The sequence below is a fragment of the Papilio polytes genome, unplaced genomic scaffold, assembly GCF_000836215.1.
Source record: "Papilio polytes unplaced genomic scaffold, Ppol_1.0 DF824146.1, whole genome shotgun sequence".
In the NCBI taxonomy this organism is placed as follows: Eukaryota; Metazoa; Arthropoda; class Insecta; order Lepidoptera; family Papilionidae; genus Papilio; species Papilio polytes.
In genome coordinates, this window is record NW_013525058.1 from 3,381,174 (window position 1) to 3,401,809 (window position 20,636).

Genomic DNA, 20,636 nt, shown 5'->3' on the forward strand with positions numbered 1-20,636 from the left:
ACCGCCAAATTACCGACGCAGTCCGGCTGCCTTCTCACATGAACATACCATCGCAGCCTACTCTCCTGCGTCTTGTCGGCTATGTCGCGAACAACCAGGCTGCCTTGCACGTGCGAGTACGTACTCGGAGCGGTTTTCTAGTCTCGCATTTAAAAAAAAAATGATACAATATTATGTGCTAATATTGCAACATACATCTTTTATCATTTATCTCAATGATTTTTTTTGTTTCTCATTGACGTAAATGTCTTATCGTTTTTTAACATATACCGTAACGAGTATGAAATGCAAATCGACGATGATCATCGTTTACTCATTTTGATTTGTAATCATAAAACTTATAAACAATGTGAACTATGGTTAAGTGTTCACTAAGAGAGTCTATAAATGTAGTGCTAGTACAAAAACATAAGACAGTAAGGGCCTGTCCCACCACTAGCTGATAGAGACTCAAATAGCTTTAAAGTGACGTCACCAGACAAGAACACAAAGTCCGACATTTCCATCACATATTTTACACGTATTGTTATGAGACAAATTACAATTTGGTGGGACAGGCCTTAAATGTTATTAATCTACTGCTCAAGATAGAGTTCGGAGGTTTTACATTAATTATAAAACCAGACACAGACATTTTTTGCACAGTCGTTCAGATATAAACTGACAGTATAGTGAACAATAAGCACAGTTAATCCAATCGATTCATTATCGATTTGATAAAGTTATGTAAGAATAGATTACTCATAACATATCAAATTATGACACTTATGTCATCAGTCATATTTGTTTTGCAGGAAGAGACGGCAGTTACGTGTCTGGGGAAGCTTGATTGAATATTAGATAATGTTTATCATAGCAGGATTGGTTTGTAACAGAGGTTCACAAACTTTTTTTTTTATATAACATAAGGTGGCAAATGAGCAACCGGCCGCCCGAATCCACCGAAATGGAAAGCGACCGCTGCCTATAAACATCCGCAATTGCAGATGCGTTGCCTACACTTGAAGGAGGAGGAGACGCACATAAAGAGGACATTTCCCCTTCCTATGCATTTCCTCCACTTAAAACTTATTTAATTATCCATACGAATGTGAGAACAATCGCAACTAAAGTATTAGAGATGATTTTGATTCAAACTTCAACTAGAGACTCCCGACAGAATGGCGCGTTAACCTAATACGTCTGAATGACATTGACAGCTGTCAGATAGGGATGGGCCGTCTATACCGATGTTCTAGTGTTGCAGGATTTTCTTCTTAATAGGAAGAACCTTTAGTATTCGAAACTAGTTAAAATTCTCGTAGACTACTTTTTTTCAAGCATTTGTGAACCTTCGTCAGATCTCTAATAAAATCCTGGTGTCTATTTGTATGAAGAAGTTTTATTATACTTTATTCGTTGGAACATGTGCAGATTATTTTACGAAGTTAACATTTTAGTTCAAAAATTAAAAGATTAAGTTTAATAAAAGTAAACGATCGAAATGCCAGCTAAATTAAATCTCTAAATTGTGTTAATATTTTAAATGAATGAATTTTCGATATCTAAAACAGGTAAAACCATCTAAGTAACATCAAAATATTAGTTTTCTGATATGAAATACTATACTAATCAATTATATCGTTATTTATAGTGATTAATTATAACTTATTTATATTGTTAATTCTTCTAGTTTAATTTCCGGATTTTTGCGAAAGAAATGTAACGTTTAAAAATATTATGAGTAATTATTCACAACATTTATTGTAAAACTATTGTAGGACAGTCTTCCGTATGTCTTGACAGTTAACTAAATATGACTATTCCATTGTTTTAATTCTAATAATATTGAATACTTCAGTGTTACTATCTATAAAACATCTTTTTATGTCAAAATTACAATTAATAAAACATACATAACACTTCAATAAACCCTTCTTTCCTATTGCATGTGGGCTTAGGTAGAGAATAATCATTTTCCATTGATTGTAGTTGTGCTTATAGTTAAATGGAATTTTATTTGTAAATCATTTATAAAATAAATCATAAACAAATTCTTTACTTTCTTCTCATTTAATACTGATATATTGTATAACACACATTTTATGTGTATTTGCATGACTCATTATTTATTCAATTGTTGGACCACTTCGATCTTTCTCTTTCGTAATACTAGCGACGATTTTGTTTTTAAATGTATAGGTGTTTAGACATATTATATTAATACATATAGGTACTGAAATTTATCGTTATACATTTTTATTAGTTGCGTCACCAGCAAGTTTATAATATTAATTAGACATTCGATTACAAAAACGTCAATTTATTGTTTTGTGTAAGAATTAATTGTTTGTTCCATTACAAATACATTAATTACGTAACGTTCAATTTACTAGCAAGTGTAAATTTTATTTTTCCTTCTGAAAATGCACACGAAATCCATGATATGTTTGCTTTCAGATTTTCCCGTTTGGCTGAGTTTTAGTTTTTATTTAAAAAGTAAATAAATAGGATTCAGTACAAATTGGTCACGTCTGTAACATTGTAATGCTCGTGGGATTCGAAATGCACCTGAAGAAGAGGTGTCAGGTTGATTGCGTGAGGTCGACACAAAGGCTTATCGGCGTCGGGGCTGCGCCCGCGCAGCCTGCCCGAGAGAGAGGCACAATGCCTCGCACCTACTGACACCATCATTTGTCAAACACGTGGAGATTTATTGCTTGTACGTAATATTCACAAACACATTGTATAATTTAAACTGCGGTAATCATTGACGATAACGGTCACTAAATGACACTTATGGTAGATTTTGCACGATAAGTACAAAAGGTTAATAAGAATACTCTAATTATGTAAATGACTGGAGAATCTACTAGCTGGCAAATACACCCGACCAACCTTGTGTTCAGGTTTGTCCGAGTGTAATAGAGTTGTGTCAATATTTTATTTCTGTACTGTTGTACATATGAGTGATTCATCTAAAATGTCGTAGAGATTAGTGTACGTAGTATTGACTGTGAGCTTGGCTCAAAGAAAACGAGGCTACTTCGGTTGTCAGTGGGTGATTTATTAGCGATAATTCCCTGTAGTATTACACCCTCTCAAGAACGACGGCAATAAGATAGGCACAACGTATTATATTTTGTTTATTATAATGCTTGTCTATTTATAGCTTGTAAGCCGTAAAAACATTGTCACCCTATCCAAGAGTCTACACGATTCACAATTCAATTTCAAACTCGCCACGCCAGCCAGTGTCGCGCCGACCGTTAACGACGTCGCATGTCGGGCGTTAATGTTGCTAGCTCATAAAAACTTTACGAAGTTCGAGTTAGTTCAAAAACAAACATAATTGCTGTTCCCTAATTTTCGATAAACGAATTAAAGTGTTGTGAAACAGTGGTCTGTTTGTATTAAGACATTTAGTCTGGACGATTACAATAAACTCGTGTTACGAATGTTAGCCGGTATTTAGTTTGGTAAAAGTGAGTGTGTGTGGACGCCGATGGTTCAATTAGAACTTGACTAGGGTTTTTTGTTACGTGGACTGAGCCTGAGTGGGCAGCGAGATCACAGATGTTGAAGTTGGTGAGTTAGAATGTTGACCTACGATTAAACTGCGCACACGCATAAACACTACGACCGGATTTTTAATCGCTTAGTCAATTGTTTTCTTCACTGTTCATTCATAAATTGCGTTTCGTTTTATTGGAATTTTTATGTCCGTTTCGATTCTTGCTTGAAATTTATATGGCAACACTGATTGCATTTTCATTGATATGTTCACGTATCTGATTTTGATAAGATAATTACGATACAACCGTATAATGTGTAAAGGTAAAACAGTTGATAATAATTAATGTTTGTGGAAGTCTATCAGTGACGTCATAACCTTGTAGTTAGAAAAGTTTACCTTCCCCTGCTGATACACACGTGCCTTTAAGCGCATGTCTATTGCCTATCTTAAAAGTGCAACACAGTCTTGAGAGCACGTTTTATTCTATTACCATATTCATTTACGTAATGTTAGTTTGTTAGTAGACTGTCTTTTCGTGTCATTGGTTTGAATAATTTAAATATGAAACATAATTAACCAATGCTTTTCGACGTTCGTTATAAACACGTAAACTTATAACATACCTACAGATAATTGTAATTGTGACAATTAATGTAGCTTATCTGTCTGTAAATATTTGTAAATAAATGCTTGTTTTGTATTAGAGCGGGCGCACACCTCTGATTGAACAATCGCACATCAGTTGCGATTGTCGATTGTTTTGCAGCCCATTCAACTGGTCGCATAACTAAATCGAGTAGTGGGCGCACTTCTATATAAGCTAATAGGTATTAAAGCGCAACTAAACAGTTCTGCGATAGTTTAGTCAAAAGTGATCAAGCGCCCTTAATTGTATAGACTCAGTATGAATTATATGATCATGTGTATGTTTCCAGTTCTAACGTTCGTAGAGATTACCGTATTTCACTCGGAAGTCGGATAAATAATTTAAGTAAATCTGCTAAATTTCAAAACGGTAGCTGTTACATTTTCTAAGGTAAGCGACCGTGACCCAGAGGCGGGTGTTTTCACTTTTTATAAACGAACAGTTTCCCTCGACTGAGATTACTCTAAATGATTTGTCTCTCTTTTTAACATTTCATGAATCTTTATGATATTGTAGTAATACTGGTGACAACGAAGAGACCGGAATTGACAATGATTCTCAACAATTTTCGAAGAAAGTAGTTAATTTGGCAACTGCCAACTGAGAGGCACTTTTAAAACAAGAAGATTAATGTGGATATTTCTTTCCACAAATAGAAGCACCAGCAATAGAACAAAGAGCTATATAACATTAAGTTAGTAAAAACGGAATCTAGTCCTAATACACTGGATTTAACGTGGTACATTTGAAAGCTAATCTCTTGCGTGAGAAAGTATGTAAAACTTTATGCTCTCAGTTCAGGCAGCATCACAGATTGCGGAATATTAATGGGCGAGTAAAAGTAATTCGTCGACGATAACTGTTGCATTCGTTGCGTTGTTTCGAGCATCATTCGATATTTCGTGCGGTATTTATTATTTCATTCTTTGTAACATGTATTCGTTTTTACAATGACTTGCATAATAATTGATTTTTATATTTCGAGGTTATTTTTGCGAATTTATATCGTGCAATTATGTCATTGATAGGCAACCGTTTTTTTTTAATGTGCTTGCTAATAACCGAATGATTTGGGAATTTGGACTTGGACTTACGGGATAGATTATTGAAGCAAAATGTAATAGAGTAAGCCTGGGTGGAATGGGATGTCTGAAAAGAATGTTAGTAGAAATTGTTAATCATTTTTAGTATTTAAAAAAAGGTGCGGTGTTTGCATTTTAGTATTCAATATGTTAAAAAGATTTTACCTCAAATACTATTGAAGGATTCGTTATATTATTTATAACTTTACTTACCATTAACTAAGTAACTTAAAAGCTTTTTAAACTGTTATTATATTATCCTTTCAGCTTTAGTGATGGATTTTTATAATAATGAATAAATAAAAAACTCACGATGACACCTTAATAGATTATAAACAAAAAGCACGATAAACAAAAATAAACGATAGTGATTTGTTTGTCATTATAGCAAGAAAAAAAAATTAAACTGCAAAAACTAAGCGTTTGTTCTTTCTGGCCAGAGGCGTAATGCAAAGGCTAAAACCATTACCCGCTTTTTAAACGTAATGATAATGGCAACTCTTAACATTCTGCCATCGGCCACGTTCATTTGCAATTACGAAAAATTGTTTTTAATGTTTTTATAATCTGTGGAGCACGGCGCGTTTTGACATGCAGGTGCTTCATGTCATTATGTCCTCTGCCTGAACTTTGCTGTTCTTTGTTTAAAAAAATGTTCGCGGAATTTACCTCTGACGAGTTGCTGCATTTTCCTTAAGTTCAATTTGTGCAGTCAATTACTATCAGAATGGAATGAGGCGCGCACCTTCGCGTGTTTATTTAATGACTAAATAATTCAGTACATGATTAGTGTGTTTGTACATTTGTTCTGGTTATCCGAGTCACGTGTCCGGACCGAGGAAATGGTAATTTCGTGCGCCGGACTTGTCCTGGTCAGACCTTTCTCCCGTCACTGAGGAATATTGTGTTATCATGTAATTTATGGTTTATCTTAATTTCATCAGACGTTTTTAAATTTTTTAATGATTCCTGTATCGGATGTTCAAGAATGTGACAAACGCTGTTTTACGAGTGTATTTTTTTCTTTCTTTTACAAAATGTTTATCGTATCTCGTTAAACATTGCCAGTACATGGTCTGTTGAATTTAATTTAAATTTCAAATTGACACATCTGCGACGTAAAAAAGCGATAAGGCATTTTTTCAGTGCGTTCTTGTGTTGAAAACATTTTATTGTAGAGTTTAATTATTTTTTTCTGATTATTGTAATGAAATAACTGTGAAGGTATAATATACAAGTTGTAATAAACGAAAGCTAGATATTTTGCAGATCTGAACCTTAATCATAGAGAACTTGGTAAACTTAATTAAAGCTATTATCAAGTGCTGTGAATTGACCCGAGGTCTCCGGATTAGGAGGCGAGCAGTTTAATATTATGCCAAGGGCAAAGTTGGACAGCAATACTATAGTAAAATTCAATCAAATCTCAATTTCAAGTAAATGAATATTCAAATTCAGTAAATATACCTATATTCCATACTTATAAATTATCAGTAATGAAGTAATGGGTAACTTGACTTCACTTTACGACATTTTTTATTATACCATTTTTATTTATGTTCCTTAGAGTTATTGATTGTGGATATAACATTAGCATTAATAACAAATGGTACGAGGAAGTAATAAAGTTGTAAAACCCCACAACGTAAGTTGAGGACAAAAACTAAGTCCATATTAACTTAATCTAATACATATTACATATTTGAATATTAATCTGAATAAGTATTTCGATACGAAATGTTTTAAGTGAAATGGTTTTCAATACACCCTTACAATATTAAATTCACCAAAGAATTTTAGCAGGTTAAAAACTTCAATAGCAAAAATCTCGAAATTCCTTTAAATAAAGCTGGGTTACCACTTAAGGTAATTGTTTGCCCTATAGCTTGAAGTTTGAGATTAAATCAGCGAGTCCGGTTTGGTGAGTGGGTCATAGCGGCTCCGCAGGAGGACGCTATAAATTCTTCAGTTCCGTTACGCACGCGTGGTTAGATCTGAGAAGTTGAAGATTGTACACATTTGTAATATCGTGTTGCTATCTGACAAGTATGTTGACGTATGCTAGTTACTTATACCGAATTTATAGGTTGGTATTACAAATATGAAACGTGTCTGGTCAGTATCTGCGCAACAACAGGGCGGGATTGGGCGACTGCCCAGGGCGCCGTAGACATCTCGCCCAGGGCTCCGATAGAGCTAAAACAACCGCTATCACTTGTGGGTTTCCCGTTTTGGAAGCTGTGATTTATTACAACTATTGTGCACAATCAGTCGACTACCGAATAAAAATAAACCTGTAATCAGTAACAGCCATCAATCATAAAGTGGTCAATTTTTATCATGTGGAGTGTTTTGAGAAGGTATTATCTCATATATAGCTACGTTACCGGAGACATGTTGCGGAAAATTTGAATTCACGTGACCTTTCCGATGGTGTACAAGACAAAACAAAACACGGTTTTTTACCAATTTGTTTTTTTTAATCTGCTCCAACGAAGCCACAGATAACAGCCAGTCATACAAGGGGCACATGACTTAAACTTCGATTGTCTTTGAATCGAATTTACTATTATCTTACTTGTTACTAATATTGTAAATGCGAAAGTTTAGATGGATGGATATTTGTTAGAGTTTGTAGCCTAAACGGCTGAACGGATCTCGATAAAATTTGGCATAGATGTGGAGATAGTCTGGAAGAACACATAGGCTACTCAATTTTTTGTTTTTATTCCACGTGGACGAAGTCGCGTGCCAAAGCTAGCATTATAATATTTTGTTTTTAATATAAAATGTTGCCTCGCAGCTTCTTTTTAATTTTTGTCAACTCACCTCTATAAATTATTAAAAATGAAAGTAGGTAATTGCTATGTCATGTTGTAGGTGCTGCGGATACGTTGAAGTGAGTTACGTATAATGATGTAACGATAATTATGTCTGTCTGTCCGTCTTTACATCGCCGTCCGCCATTTGGAGCGAGACTGCTTTTTGCTCTGCTCTTTGCTGTTAGCTTATGAAATAATTGCAACTTCTTTTGTTGTACTTTTTGCTCTTTGGTACCTTAATTGTTTCTAATACAATTTAATATAGGATTGTATTTGGTTCCGTAGAAGAAGGGACCATAAACTACAAGCTGCCAACATTAAGGAAGCAAGGTTATGGTATCGGTAATTGTGACATAATTGAGAATTTGACAAATGTAAACGATGTAATAAGTTTTTAAATGTTCATGCTGATGAAGCCGCACGGGCACAGCTTGTCTTGTATATTGTTTTATACATAAGTGATAGTTACCATTATTAATACAAAAAATACGTACCTATTATTTACGAACAAAAAAATGAGATAAACTAGCTATTAATTTTTTAAAACACGGTTTTTTCGTTTTTACGCTCAAAGTAAAAGTAGTAGGTAATTACGTATAAATTGCGACTGGCCCTTTTCTTTTTTTAATTAATAACCAAAAAAACATAATTGTAACTGTTTTTGGGATTTCTCATACGAGTAACGAGATACACTATGTTACGTAATACCTTTCTTTTTGACATAGTTTTCATTAACTGTACTCTCGTTACTATTAAATGAAATAAAAAAGTAATAATAATTGCCCGACTTAAATAATCTAATAAATAAATGAAAATAATAAGACACTATTTATTAATAAAAAAAAAACAAAATTTACGGAGCAGAGCATATTAATTTAAAAAAAAAGAAAAATTAATTCATGGCTAAAAGAAGAAGGTTCCGGTAATACGCCCTCCAGCTTGTCACTGAAGGCCACGCTGGTTTTCAGCCTCCCTTTACTAGAGCATAGTTCAGTTTATTATACAACAGTCGAGACATAAACCATCATTGCACATGTTTGTGCGTGCGTGCGTGTGTGTGAGTGTGTGTTGTTGTGTGTGTGCATGAAAAATAATGTACACAAATAGTGTTTACTACCGAAAATAAAATAAATAATTATACAGAAACTTTAAATAATCAGAAAGTCTTTTACTATTAATCGATGATTTAATTACACAAATGCATAACAAAACATGTTTCATTTACATAAATTATTATTTAATCGAATTAGAAAATAAAACATGTTAAATAATTAAAATAAAATTGATATCTTTATTTTAAATCTTGTTTTCATTCATGAACTTCTTTTGAATCTTCTTCCTCGCAATATTTACTATAACGTGAGTTATATTGTATAACGGCGTTATTATAATCTTCGGAAATCACGGAATAGTTTAATAGCTTATGACTAATGTAATTCTTAAAACTACGTATTCAAATGAATGACGCAAAATGTTTATTAAGGTAAAAAATGTATTTTTAGTCATTACTAGAGACCCGCTTCGGTTTCGTAGGGGTCAAATGTAGATATGAAAATGTGTACATCATATTAGATACCTCTAAAATTATCAGAATTTTTTAACTATATTATACACTAGCTTTCCGTCCGCACGGAATAAAAAAAAACAAAAGCAAGTAGCCTATGTGTTTTTCCAGACTATCCTCTACATCTATGCCAAATTTTATTGAGATCCCTTCAGCCGTTTAGGATACAAACCCTAACATACATCCATCCATCTTAACTTTCACATTTAAAATATTTATATGATTAAATAATACAATAATTAATTTATGTACTAAATTTAAAACTTCCTCTTGAATCAATCTATTTATTTATTTAAATCCCCTTTCCCATCCAATTCTTTCCTTATACGAAAATGGCGGAACGGGAAAGGGATTAAAATTGAGCCTAAAATTGTTCCGAATCAGAAGCATAATAGTAAAGAAGATTCATTAATTCATTTTATACTCCATTTATTCTTAATTAAATAACATGAAATTTAAAAAAATGCAGTCTAAATCCTTATAAATATCCTTTGTTAGTACCGTAAACGATTGTTCACTTTATAAAATCGGTTCAATGAGCCTTGGGTCGTGTTCGCGTCGCGACTGATTCAGGCGTCTGAGATGACATCATACACCCACATACCTCTTAAATCCAGTAAACATTAAGGTGTGTACACACTGATCTTGTTTTAGCAATTAAAACGATTACTTAAAGTTATAAATATTAATGAGTATGTCGCACTTAGTCAATGATGTCCCTTAGTGTAGTTTTGTTGCAAGAGTAAACGTTTTAAAGTCTGAGAGCACACCGACAGTAGTGTAAATTAAATTATGAACTGGTATAGACAATGTTACCTTCTGGTCTACTAGTATTAAATATTCAGTAGTTAATTAAAATATGTAAACAGCTGTTATATGAACTAGATGTCCTTTTCCAAGATCAAGGCGAATCGAATGCCAGATGGTCTTATGAACATTGTTGCTCTGTTTTTTTTTATTTGTCGATAGCAGTACTATATCGGAAAATTCACTATAATATTTCAGGTATAGTTGAGAAGCAAACCCTACATAAAAACGTAATTAGATGTGTTGTCTATACTCATATCATAAAGAGGAAAGATTTTTATTTTTATGGATATGCTTAAAGAGTGAATTCAGATATGAAGGCTGATAGAGATGTATGGAAGAGCAGCACATACTGTGCTGACCCACCCTAAGGGTTAAGAACAAGTTGATAAAGATTTGTTTGTTTATATGTATTGAAATAACTCAAAAACTACTGGGCTGATTTTAAAAATTCTTTCACCGTTACAAAGACAATTTATCTGTGAGTAATCTGAAACATTTTTTTTAAATTTTTTTATTTCACAAAGACATAGTCTCGAGCTTTTTTTATATATCAATTCACCTTCTTTTTATATTATAGGTGAGTGTACTATGAAAGGTTAGTAATGCACCTGTGTTATATCGTACCAGTCTATTGGGAGCCGCAGCATCTGGTGAACTATTTTTATTACAATAACCGTTTTGCACCTGCTCATTGTTTCGAATTTAAAAAGCGACATCTATTCGTGTTTATTGAATCCTTCAATTTCACCGATATAAGGATCACAATAGTATAAAGTTGTATAGTGGCGATTATTTAATTTTAGCAAACACTCCACAAATAGTGTGTAAGAAGCCTAAAATACCTGAACATCCGGAGAAACGGACAACTCATGAATAAGGAAGTTTTGTTTCTGTTTATATAAAGGCGAAATAACACCTATAGATAGAAATAAGAATGCATAAATAAAGGAAATTATAAAGAATCTGCATAATTAATACAAATAGAAAGTAGATAATATAATAGCGGATTATTGTTCTGAATCACGAAACATTGAATTTTAAATTTCCTATTACGTAAACGTGAAAAAATAAATAAAATATTGTAATATGTAAAAATAAAGATTAAATAAACTGGTAATTAATTTACTATATTAAATTAATTGACTAATTTTGGAATGCTAAATTATTTTTCTATAAAAATAAAAATAAAATTATTTATCTAACTTTTAAATAACTTCTCTTTTTATTCAATTTTAAATAATCAGTTTGTAAAATTAGTGAGTATTGTAATATTTTAAATGAAAAGAAATATTAATCGCTTTTTAATACATTTGAATAAACATATTCAAAATTTAAATGAAGTCACTAATTCTAAAATGGAATACGTTTACAAACATTGTATTTTAGTATTTAATCATATAATCATATAAATATTATAAATGCGAAAGTTATGATGGATGGATGTTTGTTAGCGTTTGTAGCCTAAACGGCAGAACGGATTTCCATGAAATTTGGCAGAGATGTAGAGCATAATCTGGAAGAACACCTAGGCTCCATCTATCCATCTAAACTTTCGCATTTATAATATTAGTATGAGACGAGCCCTGCGTGTTGTTTGGTTGAAATTTTTATTCGAAACCGTTGAACTTGATTATTTCTTGTGTTTAACAAAGGTTCTTTGTTTCTGAGCACGTATTTTATTGAATCGCTCCAGATTACGTCACTGTTTACGTCATATGTATTGTTATATAATGAATATCCCTTTTTGTTAAAATATGAGAAATTTAGGGTTTTCTTTTGAAAAATACAATTAGCGATACAATATCGAAAATAATTTATTCCTTCCTATATTAAACACAAATAAAAGCGCCCCCTGGTGGGCATAAAATATAATTTTAGAATCAAATAAAAGACAAAGGAGGTCGTTTTAATCGATAATGGCAACACTGACGGAAACGGAACAGGACGTTGAATATCGTTACTCTGTATTGTAGTTATCGCGCCATGTTTGAACTACGAGAAACATAAACTCACCCATATATCTAAATGCAGCGTGAATTTACTTGTTACGCTCGTGTTTTGAGAAATCGATTCATGATGTTACATTCGAGAATACAGTTAAATAATATAGGTTTCCAAAACTAATTTATTGTGTACTTTTCTTTGATAATTATAGAACAAATGTACGTGTGATTTACTAGGCTAGATCAAAACTAACGGCTATAGTAATAAGGTTAACAGCGTGTATATTTTATACTTGTATTATTTATTTATCTTTTAAGACGATATTAAATACTACTACTGCGTTGGCGCAGTGACCCAAAGTGGGTCTTGGCCTCCGCCACGAGAGAGCGCCAGCGTCTTCTGTCCTGGGTCGTCGCTTACCAGCCGATCGACTTTAGCTCGCGCAGGTCCAGCTCTATGGCGTCTCGCCAGCGGGATATTAAATACATTAAGAAATATTAAATAATAGAGAAACCTTCGAAATTGTGTAGATGAGTAGGAGATATAGTAAATGGAGAATGGTTTTATAATGTATTCTTGTAATTACAAGATACACACTTAATTAAAATTTAATTAAATTTATCTTGATTAGATTGAGCTAGATTATTCAACTACTATTTTAAAGTTATCCACTGATTTTGTTGTTATAGTTTATTTTTTATTTTATACAGAATTCTCTATATTCGAAACACTACGTAAGGTGTATTGTTAGATTATTAATGTTGAAAACAATGAGCGCTACTGATCAAATAACATGGCAACACATATCTGAATCATGAACTTTCTTTCGAAGGATATAATATTTTAATACTTTGAATTTAGGTTCTATTTTAAAGACGTGTTTTGTGGGTTAATACGTACTCCATTCAGGTTTTTGTTTCATTGATTACTAGCTGTTCCCGTGCGACATAATCCGCATATAATTATAAAAACTTTATTTTATTGTTTACATCTGTCATATTATCAATTACAAATGTCAAAGTGACATGACATGATGACAACCTTGATGTTGGCAGCAACTTATGGTCTCTTTCCCACATTAGGATTTTTATCCAAAATATTTACCCCCTAAGTTTAATGGCGTTAAAATATAAAGCCTAAAGCGTGAAGCAAGTGTAGGGCTTTTATTATTTATATGCTGACATCTTAGGCAACGAAGAAGTGTGTGTTTACGCTTTAATATAATAGTATAGATAGAATGTAGATTAAATTACCCTTGTGATCTACTATTTATTATTATTTGCATTACCTACCATATTTGTTATATTTTAAAGTCTACAACTGCACGTGTTGCCAATAAGACAATTTGACGACGAAGAGCATAGAAGTACAAGCTACGCCGACTCTTTAGGGATAAGGGCAGGTGATAAAGATGAGTTAGGTCCATTGGCTATTAATATTCATCACATTAAAGTATATATAATCTTTGTACAAACTCCTTTTGACTTTGAATAACTATGTGAGTTTTTATTACTTTACCAGTTCTAAGTAAACTGTAATTTGATATTTTAAAACATACTTTATCTATTACGAATACGGTTTAATTTGTATTGTTACGCTGTAATGGAATATTTCAAACGACCTTGCCACTTGTATTTGCTAATGTTACGGACACCACGTGAGATGAAGCCGTTTACAATCTTATTGTGTTAAGATCGATGTATTACATGAATAGATATGGAAATTATCTATAGACGTATTACTATATACTGTCTATTTAGAACTGGAGGTCTAGCACTATTTCCAAACGTTTGTAAATTTATTGAATACTTAGTAATTTTCATGCTATGTCCCCTGGATTTGTTACAGAAGGGATAAGACTATGATAAGAGAAATGGATAAGCGAAATGTGTACTCATCTGAAACCTATAAATTTGTTTTTAATATACGTAATAATATTTTCATGAAGGTAAATTGACTGAGGGTGACCAAATGAGTCAATTTTATGATATACGAGCTGTTGCCCGCGACTTCGTCATCGTCGTCGAAAACATACGAACTATATAAATTACAAAAAGCTACGTATCCCTCGGGAACCGGACATTTCTCTGGGATGAAGCTTATCTCATGTGTACTCCAGACTTTGTTTTATATCTGTGCCAAATTTCAAAAAGATACGTTGAACCGTAACAGAATGATCGAGTGAACATTAAAAAACTAAATTAATGAATACCACGGGAACCGTAACTATTCCCGGGATAAAAAGTACCCTATGTGTTTTTCCAGACTATGCTCTAAACCTGTGCCAAATTTCATGGAGATCCGTTCAGCCGTTTAGGCTACAAACGCTAACAAACATCCATCCATCCATCTAAACTTTCGCATTTGTAATATTAGTAAGATTAGTAAGATTTCTGTAGAATTATGTTTCACTACTTTTAATCTCTGCAACATTTTGAGTACATTTAAGTGACAGGCATTTGTCTATGATAACATTAAAAATGTTACATAATTCGCAGTCGCAATTATTTCGTTATTTATAATACGTGTATGTTGAAATCCATTGTCCTCAGTGTTCAGGTTAGTGAATAAGTATTTCGTAAAGGCGGCGCATTCGACCCACTTGACTATTGTAAACGATTGTCTCATTCGATGCTTATCTATGTCTATTTATTGCAATTTTAAAATGTACACATCACAAGTGTATATTTAATTTCGTTAAAACAATCAGGCCACTCCTTCTCTTTTAGTTATATTTCCTTCTATTTTAGATTTCGTAAATAACAAACCACCAGCGGTATTTAATTATACTTAATATTATAAATGCGAAAGTTTAGATGGGTGGATCTCTGTTAGTTCGTAGCCTAAACGGATTACGGGAACGGCTAAACGGATTTCAATGAAATTTGGTGTAGATGTAGAGGATAGTCTGGAAGAACACATTGACTTTTGATTTTCTTAATTCCACGCGGACGTAGTCGCGGGCGAAAGCTAGTAACTCTACAAAGTAATTCACTGAACTCAAATTTTAGCTTTCAATATGACCAAAAGTTATAATTTAAAAGACCAAAGCTATAGTTGGATTGAAAATAGAGTGTAAACGTTTATACTTGTTCCCAGGAGTCGCCGGAGGTCCGAATGCCGGGCGGCGTGGAGCTCCGGGCGCCGGACCCTGCCGCGCTCGCCGCATACTGGGCGGAGTACGAGGATCTCTGCCGGCAGATCAGCACAGCGCACCAGAATGATGACGATGATAATCATTACGAAGGTGTGTACAAACTTGATGGTTCTTAATTTTATGCGAAATATTTTTCTATTTTAAGGTACCGTATTTTATAGTCTGTAAGAAAAAATGAATCTCCAATGTAACATGTATAAGTTTCTACCTAAAGGCATTGCTGCGATAAAAAGTTGCTTTTTTAAAAATCTTAATGCGTGCAAATACAATAATAATAATATTACGAAAATATTATATTAACGAACTAGTTTTAATATAATTCAAAATATCAAATCAAAAACCAATTGCTTCATTGCCTATTTCAATGCTTTTACAAGTAATAAAAAAATGTAACATCGATTAACACATGTATTAGTTAAAATTAATTAAGGTCGATACATGTAATAAGTAATTTAAAAATATTAAATAGAAACACGAAGGTTAATTATAACCGCAAGCGATAATTTTCAGTAAGACAGAGATTACGACATTTAAACCTCGTTTGCACTTAGCCGACACTTCCGTGCGACTTTTATTGGTGTGAGAAATACAAATATATCCAGTACGGAGCTACGATTGCTCTCCGCTAATCACTCAGTGGAAAAAGTATCTTAACATCAATAAAACCACCTGTGTGAAGCGTTAAGAAAAATTTTCGCTCCAATTGGCATGTATTAAGAACCGCTTGAGAGTAATCTCTTTAGATAAGTTAATGTTATCCGGTTGGCTAACACCGGATTCTGTGCATGTTAAGGCCGAATAACATTCGCACGTCTTTCATAAATACTTGAGACGTTAGACTACGGAAAGTCCGTTCAGAGGTTTTAAAATACCAACTGGACTGTTCATATTTCGATATCTTCACCTGCTACATAATCGTATAATCACAATAAAAATCTCCATCCATATATGTGTATGGAATCCAATTAAATAAGAAAAAGAAATTTCGAGTTAACTTTTACTCGTCGGCCCGAGAGGCCTCCAAGAAACTGGTTTGAGGCCGTCCCCACGGCAAGGCCGGCCCACCCAAAATCTTACACCATAACGCCGTATGTCAACTTTAACTTTATTATTTGTCAAACGAACATATTTTCCATATAATGAAATAAGCTATTTGCTAATCACATATCGGTAATGAGTAATGACAGTATTGGTATTTAAGTTTGGATGTTATAAAATAACGAAACTTTGTCGAAAACAAAATCAAATCAAAAGTATGAGCAGATTGTTATTTATTTATCACTAGCTATTGCATGCGAGTTTGTCCACGTGAAATAAAAAATATGGCCTATGTTACTCACAGATAAACTATCTTTCTATCGGTGAAAAAATTATTAAAATCGGCTCAGTAGTTTTTATCTCATGTACAAAAATCCAAATAATTCCTCTGTATAATATTAGTATAGATATGGAAGACTCACTTACCATCTTGTTATGATAACTTCATGTTTCTTGTTTTAATGTTCCGCGAATTTAAATTACTTATTGTTTTCCAACCTTCAATTTTCTAAGAGGTTATTCATTATTACGTCAAAATCGTATAGAAAAAGTAACCTTACATTTCCTTCATCATTTACATATTCAGAATTGAGTGAAACGTGAACTAAATGATGTTACGAGGAAGTAAACAAATACAGAAGCAATGCGCTAAGGACGAAGCAAACGCCCGTGCCAGCTTCCTGTTTGACTACATTTTTTAAAACAATCGAGCACAGATAATATGTACAATGTTAACAACCTACAGTTACTACAGATTATAAAAAAAGAAATTAATAAACCGATTTTGTTGTGATAAATCCATTGATAAATTAATTTCAGATATATTTTTTTCTTAAAGTTGTATTTTCTATAAATGTAGAACAAAATACACAAATTAAAACGATTTACGGTTTCAAAGCTTTAAACTTTCTATTAGAAATGTAACCAACACACGTTTATTACGCTTGTGTAAACTATATACTATGTGCACTATATTACTATTATTGTAAGAAATGTAATTTTACAAACCATACGACAGAGCTCTTACCGCAATTACGTTTTCGTTTTCCCGCGTTTTGCAGCGCTGGCGGGAAACGTATCACTATCGTAATGGAATCGATTATCTGACCACAAGATATCGATATTGAAGCGGTATCCGATTGATTGATATCGGTTTTGCAATATTTGGCTAATAAGATCCGCATTCTAGTTGCATTGCAAAATATTTTATGAATACGTCCCGTAATGATTCCTTTTTAGGTTATCTTTTTACGTTTTCAATTACTTGAAGACGTAAAATATTTATTATATTTGTACTCAATTTGGCAATTACTTAATTTGTATTCTATGTATATTGTAAGCAGCAACTATTGACCAATGTACTGAACAAATGTTGATCGATAAAACAAGCGCTGGCAACACTCCCATCGCATTTCTCAATCGCCTAACGCAACCCTTTCGCCTGCAGTGCCCGCGGCCGTAGCATGACGTATATACACGGTCGTACGCTAAAGGTCACTGGAACAGACATAGGATTTAATATGACTTCTATAGTTATTTTTCAAACTCACTTTGATTGAGTATTTGAAAAATATGGAGGAAATACTTCTTTAAAGCCAATGCTGCAAAGAGGCATTTTCCAATGGAAGCATATTATTCCTAGTAGATTACAACAATTCTATTGAATTTACAATTAGCGCTATCATGGAGCCTTAATACTATAATAAAACTACTTAAGAGCACAACGTTTGTTTACTAATTACTAAAAGTATTAGTAGGATCACAGAAAACGTTAGGACTCTGGCGTGACAATTCAACAAAATTGCTGTCAAAAATACCGTTTCAAACGTCTAAGTGAAAGAATTTTTAACGCTATCTCCATAAACACAAACTCATTAACGGGCCTCTAATTTGAAGACAATTTTGGCGCCGACCGACTCTGCTATGAACTGCGTGTGCAATGTTTACTCTGGCTGGCTGTCAGCCTCGCGACCATTAATGCGGTTACCGCCGTTATTTTTACTGTTACCACGATTTTGGCAATCTCAAGGATAGTCTTGATAGACGCAAATGAAAAGATGCTTGTTTAAAAATAACAATAAGAGATTTTTGTTTCTTTAATATATTTAGTATAAAGCACATTGTACATTCGACAGACTGGTATCTGCGAAATTATTTAACGTAGTTTATCTGTTAATTGCAGCTATTTATGTAGGTAATATAAGAACTAACCAATACAAGTATCGAATTCTTTAGGTATCTTGCTTTGACAAGAAAAACTAGTACTGTTTTCACTTATCGATCGTCCTGAATTGCTTTTAATATATGGTGACCCTTGTTATATCAGAATGAGATTCAGTATAACGGGACGTGTGAGGGGCGGTACGTGCGAGGTGCGACTGCGGCCGTCAGGGTCACAAGGTCGCGTTCGAATGCCACACTACTGTAATATGAAGGACGTGCAATATACAAATGCACTCGCAAATAGGCGATTGTAGAGACGACTTTTGATTGGTGGTTAAAATAACAACCAGACCCTTATGATGTAAATACTTATAGGAAGATTCTTGTACTAAACTACACCAACAAATAAGAATGGCAGTTTATAAAGATCTATGACTTAACTTTGGGGCATTCCATAAAGTCTTCCGTTAGTCAGAAACATAGATAAGCTAAACAGATGCGGTCTCAAGACCTTAAAATGAATTAGAATTGTCTATTACATCATGTTTATCAACACGCGAACCTTGCGACGAAATGCGATAGTTGATAAACAAGGCAGCCGTAATGAATGTATCTGATAGACTGAACATTGGCTTCTCTAGCGTATTTGGTTGCTTTATGCTATTAAAACTTACGTTAGATAGAACTAGAAATTAAAAAGTAATCTTTTTAGCAAAGTTGATCTAATCTAAGTAAAGACAAAACAATAGATAATTCGAAACGTGCTCGGGACATCTATACTAATATAATAAAGCGTAAACACACACTTCTTTGTGGCTTAAGATGTAAGCAATTACAGCATATTTTTGAATACTTTTTTAATAAAAATCCCTACACTTACTTCATGCTTTAGACTATACATTTTCATGCTAATATACTGAAGGGGTAAATACATTGGAAAAACCTTCATGTGGGAATGGACCATAAACTACAAGCTGCCAACATTAAGGAAACAAGGTTATTGAGGCAACGGTAATTTTGAGATTTGCAATTGAGAATTTGACAAATATTAACAGAAAAGATAATTATTATTTCATGTGGATGAAGCCGCACGGGACTTCTCTGGTACAAACTATGCAGATATATATCTAGTATATAACTAAATATTCAACGTCTTTTGCATCGGAATTTAATTATATTGTTACAAAGCAGCAAAACAAACAGCAGTTTAGGTTGGATTATATACAAACGAGCTGTTGCCCGCGACTTCGTCCGCGTGGTATTAGACAACATACGAACTATATAAATAACAGAAAGCTAGGTATCCCTCGGGAACCGGACACCTCAGGGATGAAGCTTATCCTATGTATACTACAGACTTTGTTTTACATCTGTACCAAATTTCAATAAGATATGTTGAACCGTTGCAGAATGATCGAGTAAACATTAAAAAACTAAATTAATGAATCCCACAGGAACCGTAACTTATCCCGGGATAAAAAGTAGCCTATGTGTTCTTCCAGACTATGACTTGACTTCTAAACCTGTGCCAAATTTCATGGACAGCCGTTCAGCCGTTTAGGCTACTAACGCTAACAAACATCCATCCATCCATCCATCTAAACTTTCGCATTTATAATATTAGTAAGATGTATTATTAACACCAGTATATAATTATATTCTACTGAATAGACAGATGTATTAATCCAAATGATTTTAAAATCAAAGTAATTCAGAGTTCCGGGATATATGCTCGGTAATAGTCGTGCTGAGGTATTCTCGAGTTGTAAATGAAAATGCCGGCCGCCGGGCGCATGCTAATCGCTCTCCAAGCATACAGCAAACATACCAGAAGAACGCATTCTTACTCGTAATCTAACATCTGAACTGTCGAGGAATGTCTCACAAGTAATGTCTTGTTTTTATTAATGGTAT

General features: G+C 33.4%; 1 protein-coding gene across 1 annotated transcript in view; it reads left to right on the forward strand.

Moving 5' to 3' along the window:
• Positions 1-3,236: 3,236 nt before the first annotated feature.
• Positions 3,237-20,636, forward strand: part of LOC106111914 (rho GTPase-activating protein 28) — a 46,490-nt gene continuing 29,090 nt past the window's right edge. Inside the window, 2 exon segments of the mRNA XM_013294116.1 lie at positions 3,237-3,567; positions 15,464-15,611. Of these exon segments, the coding sequence (XP_013149570.1) occupies positions 3,556-3,567; positions 15,464-15,611 (160 nt within the window). The 5' untranslated portion in view covers positions 3,237-3,555.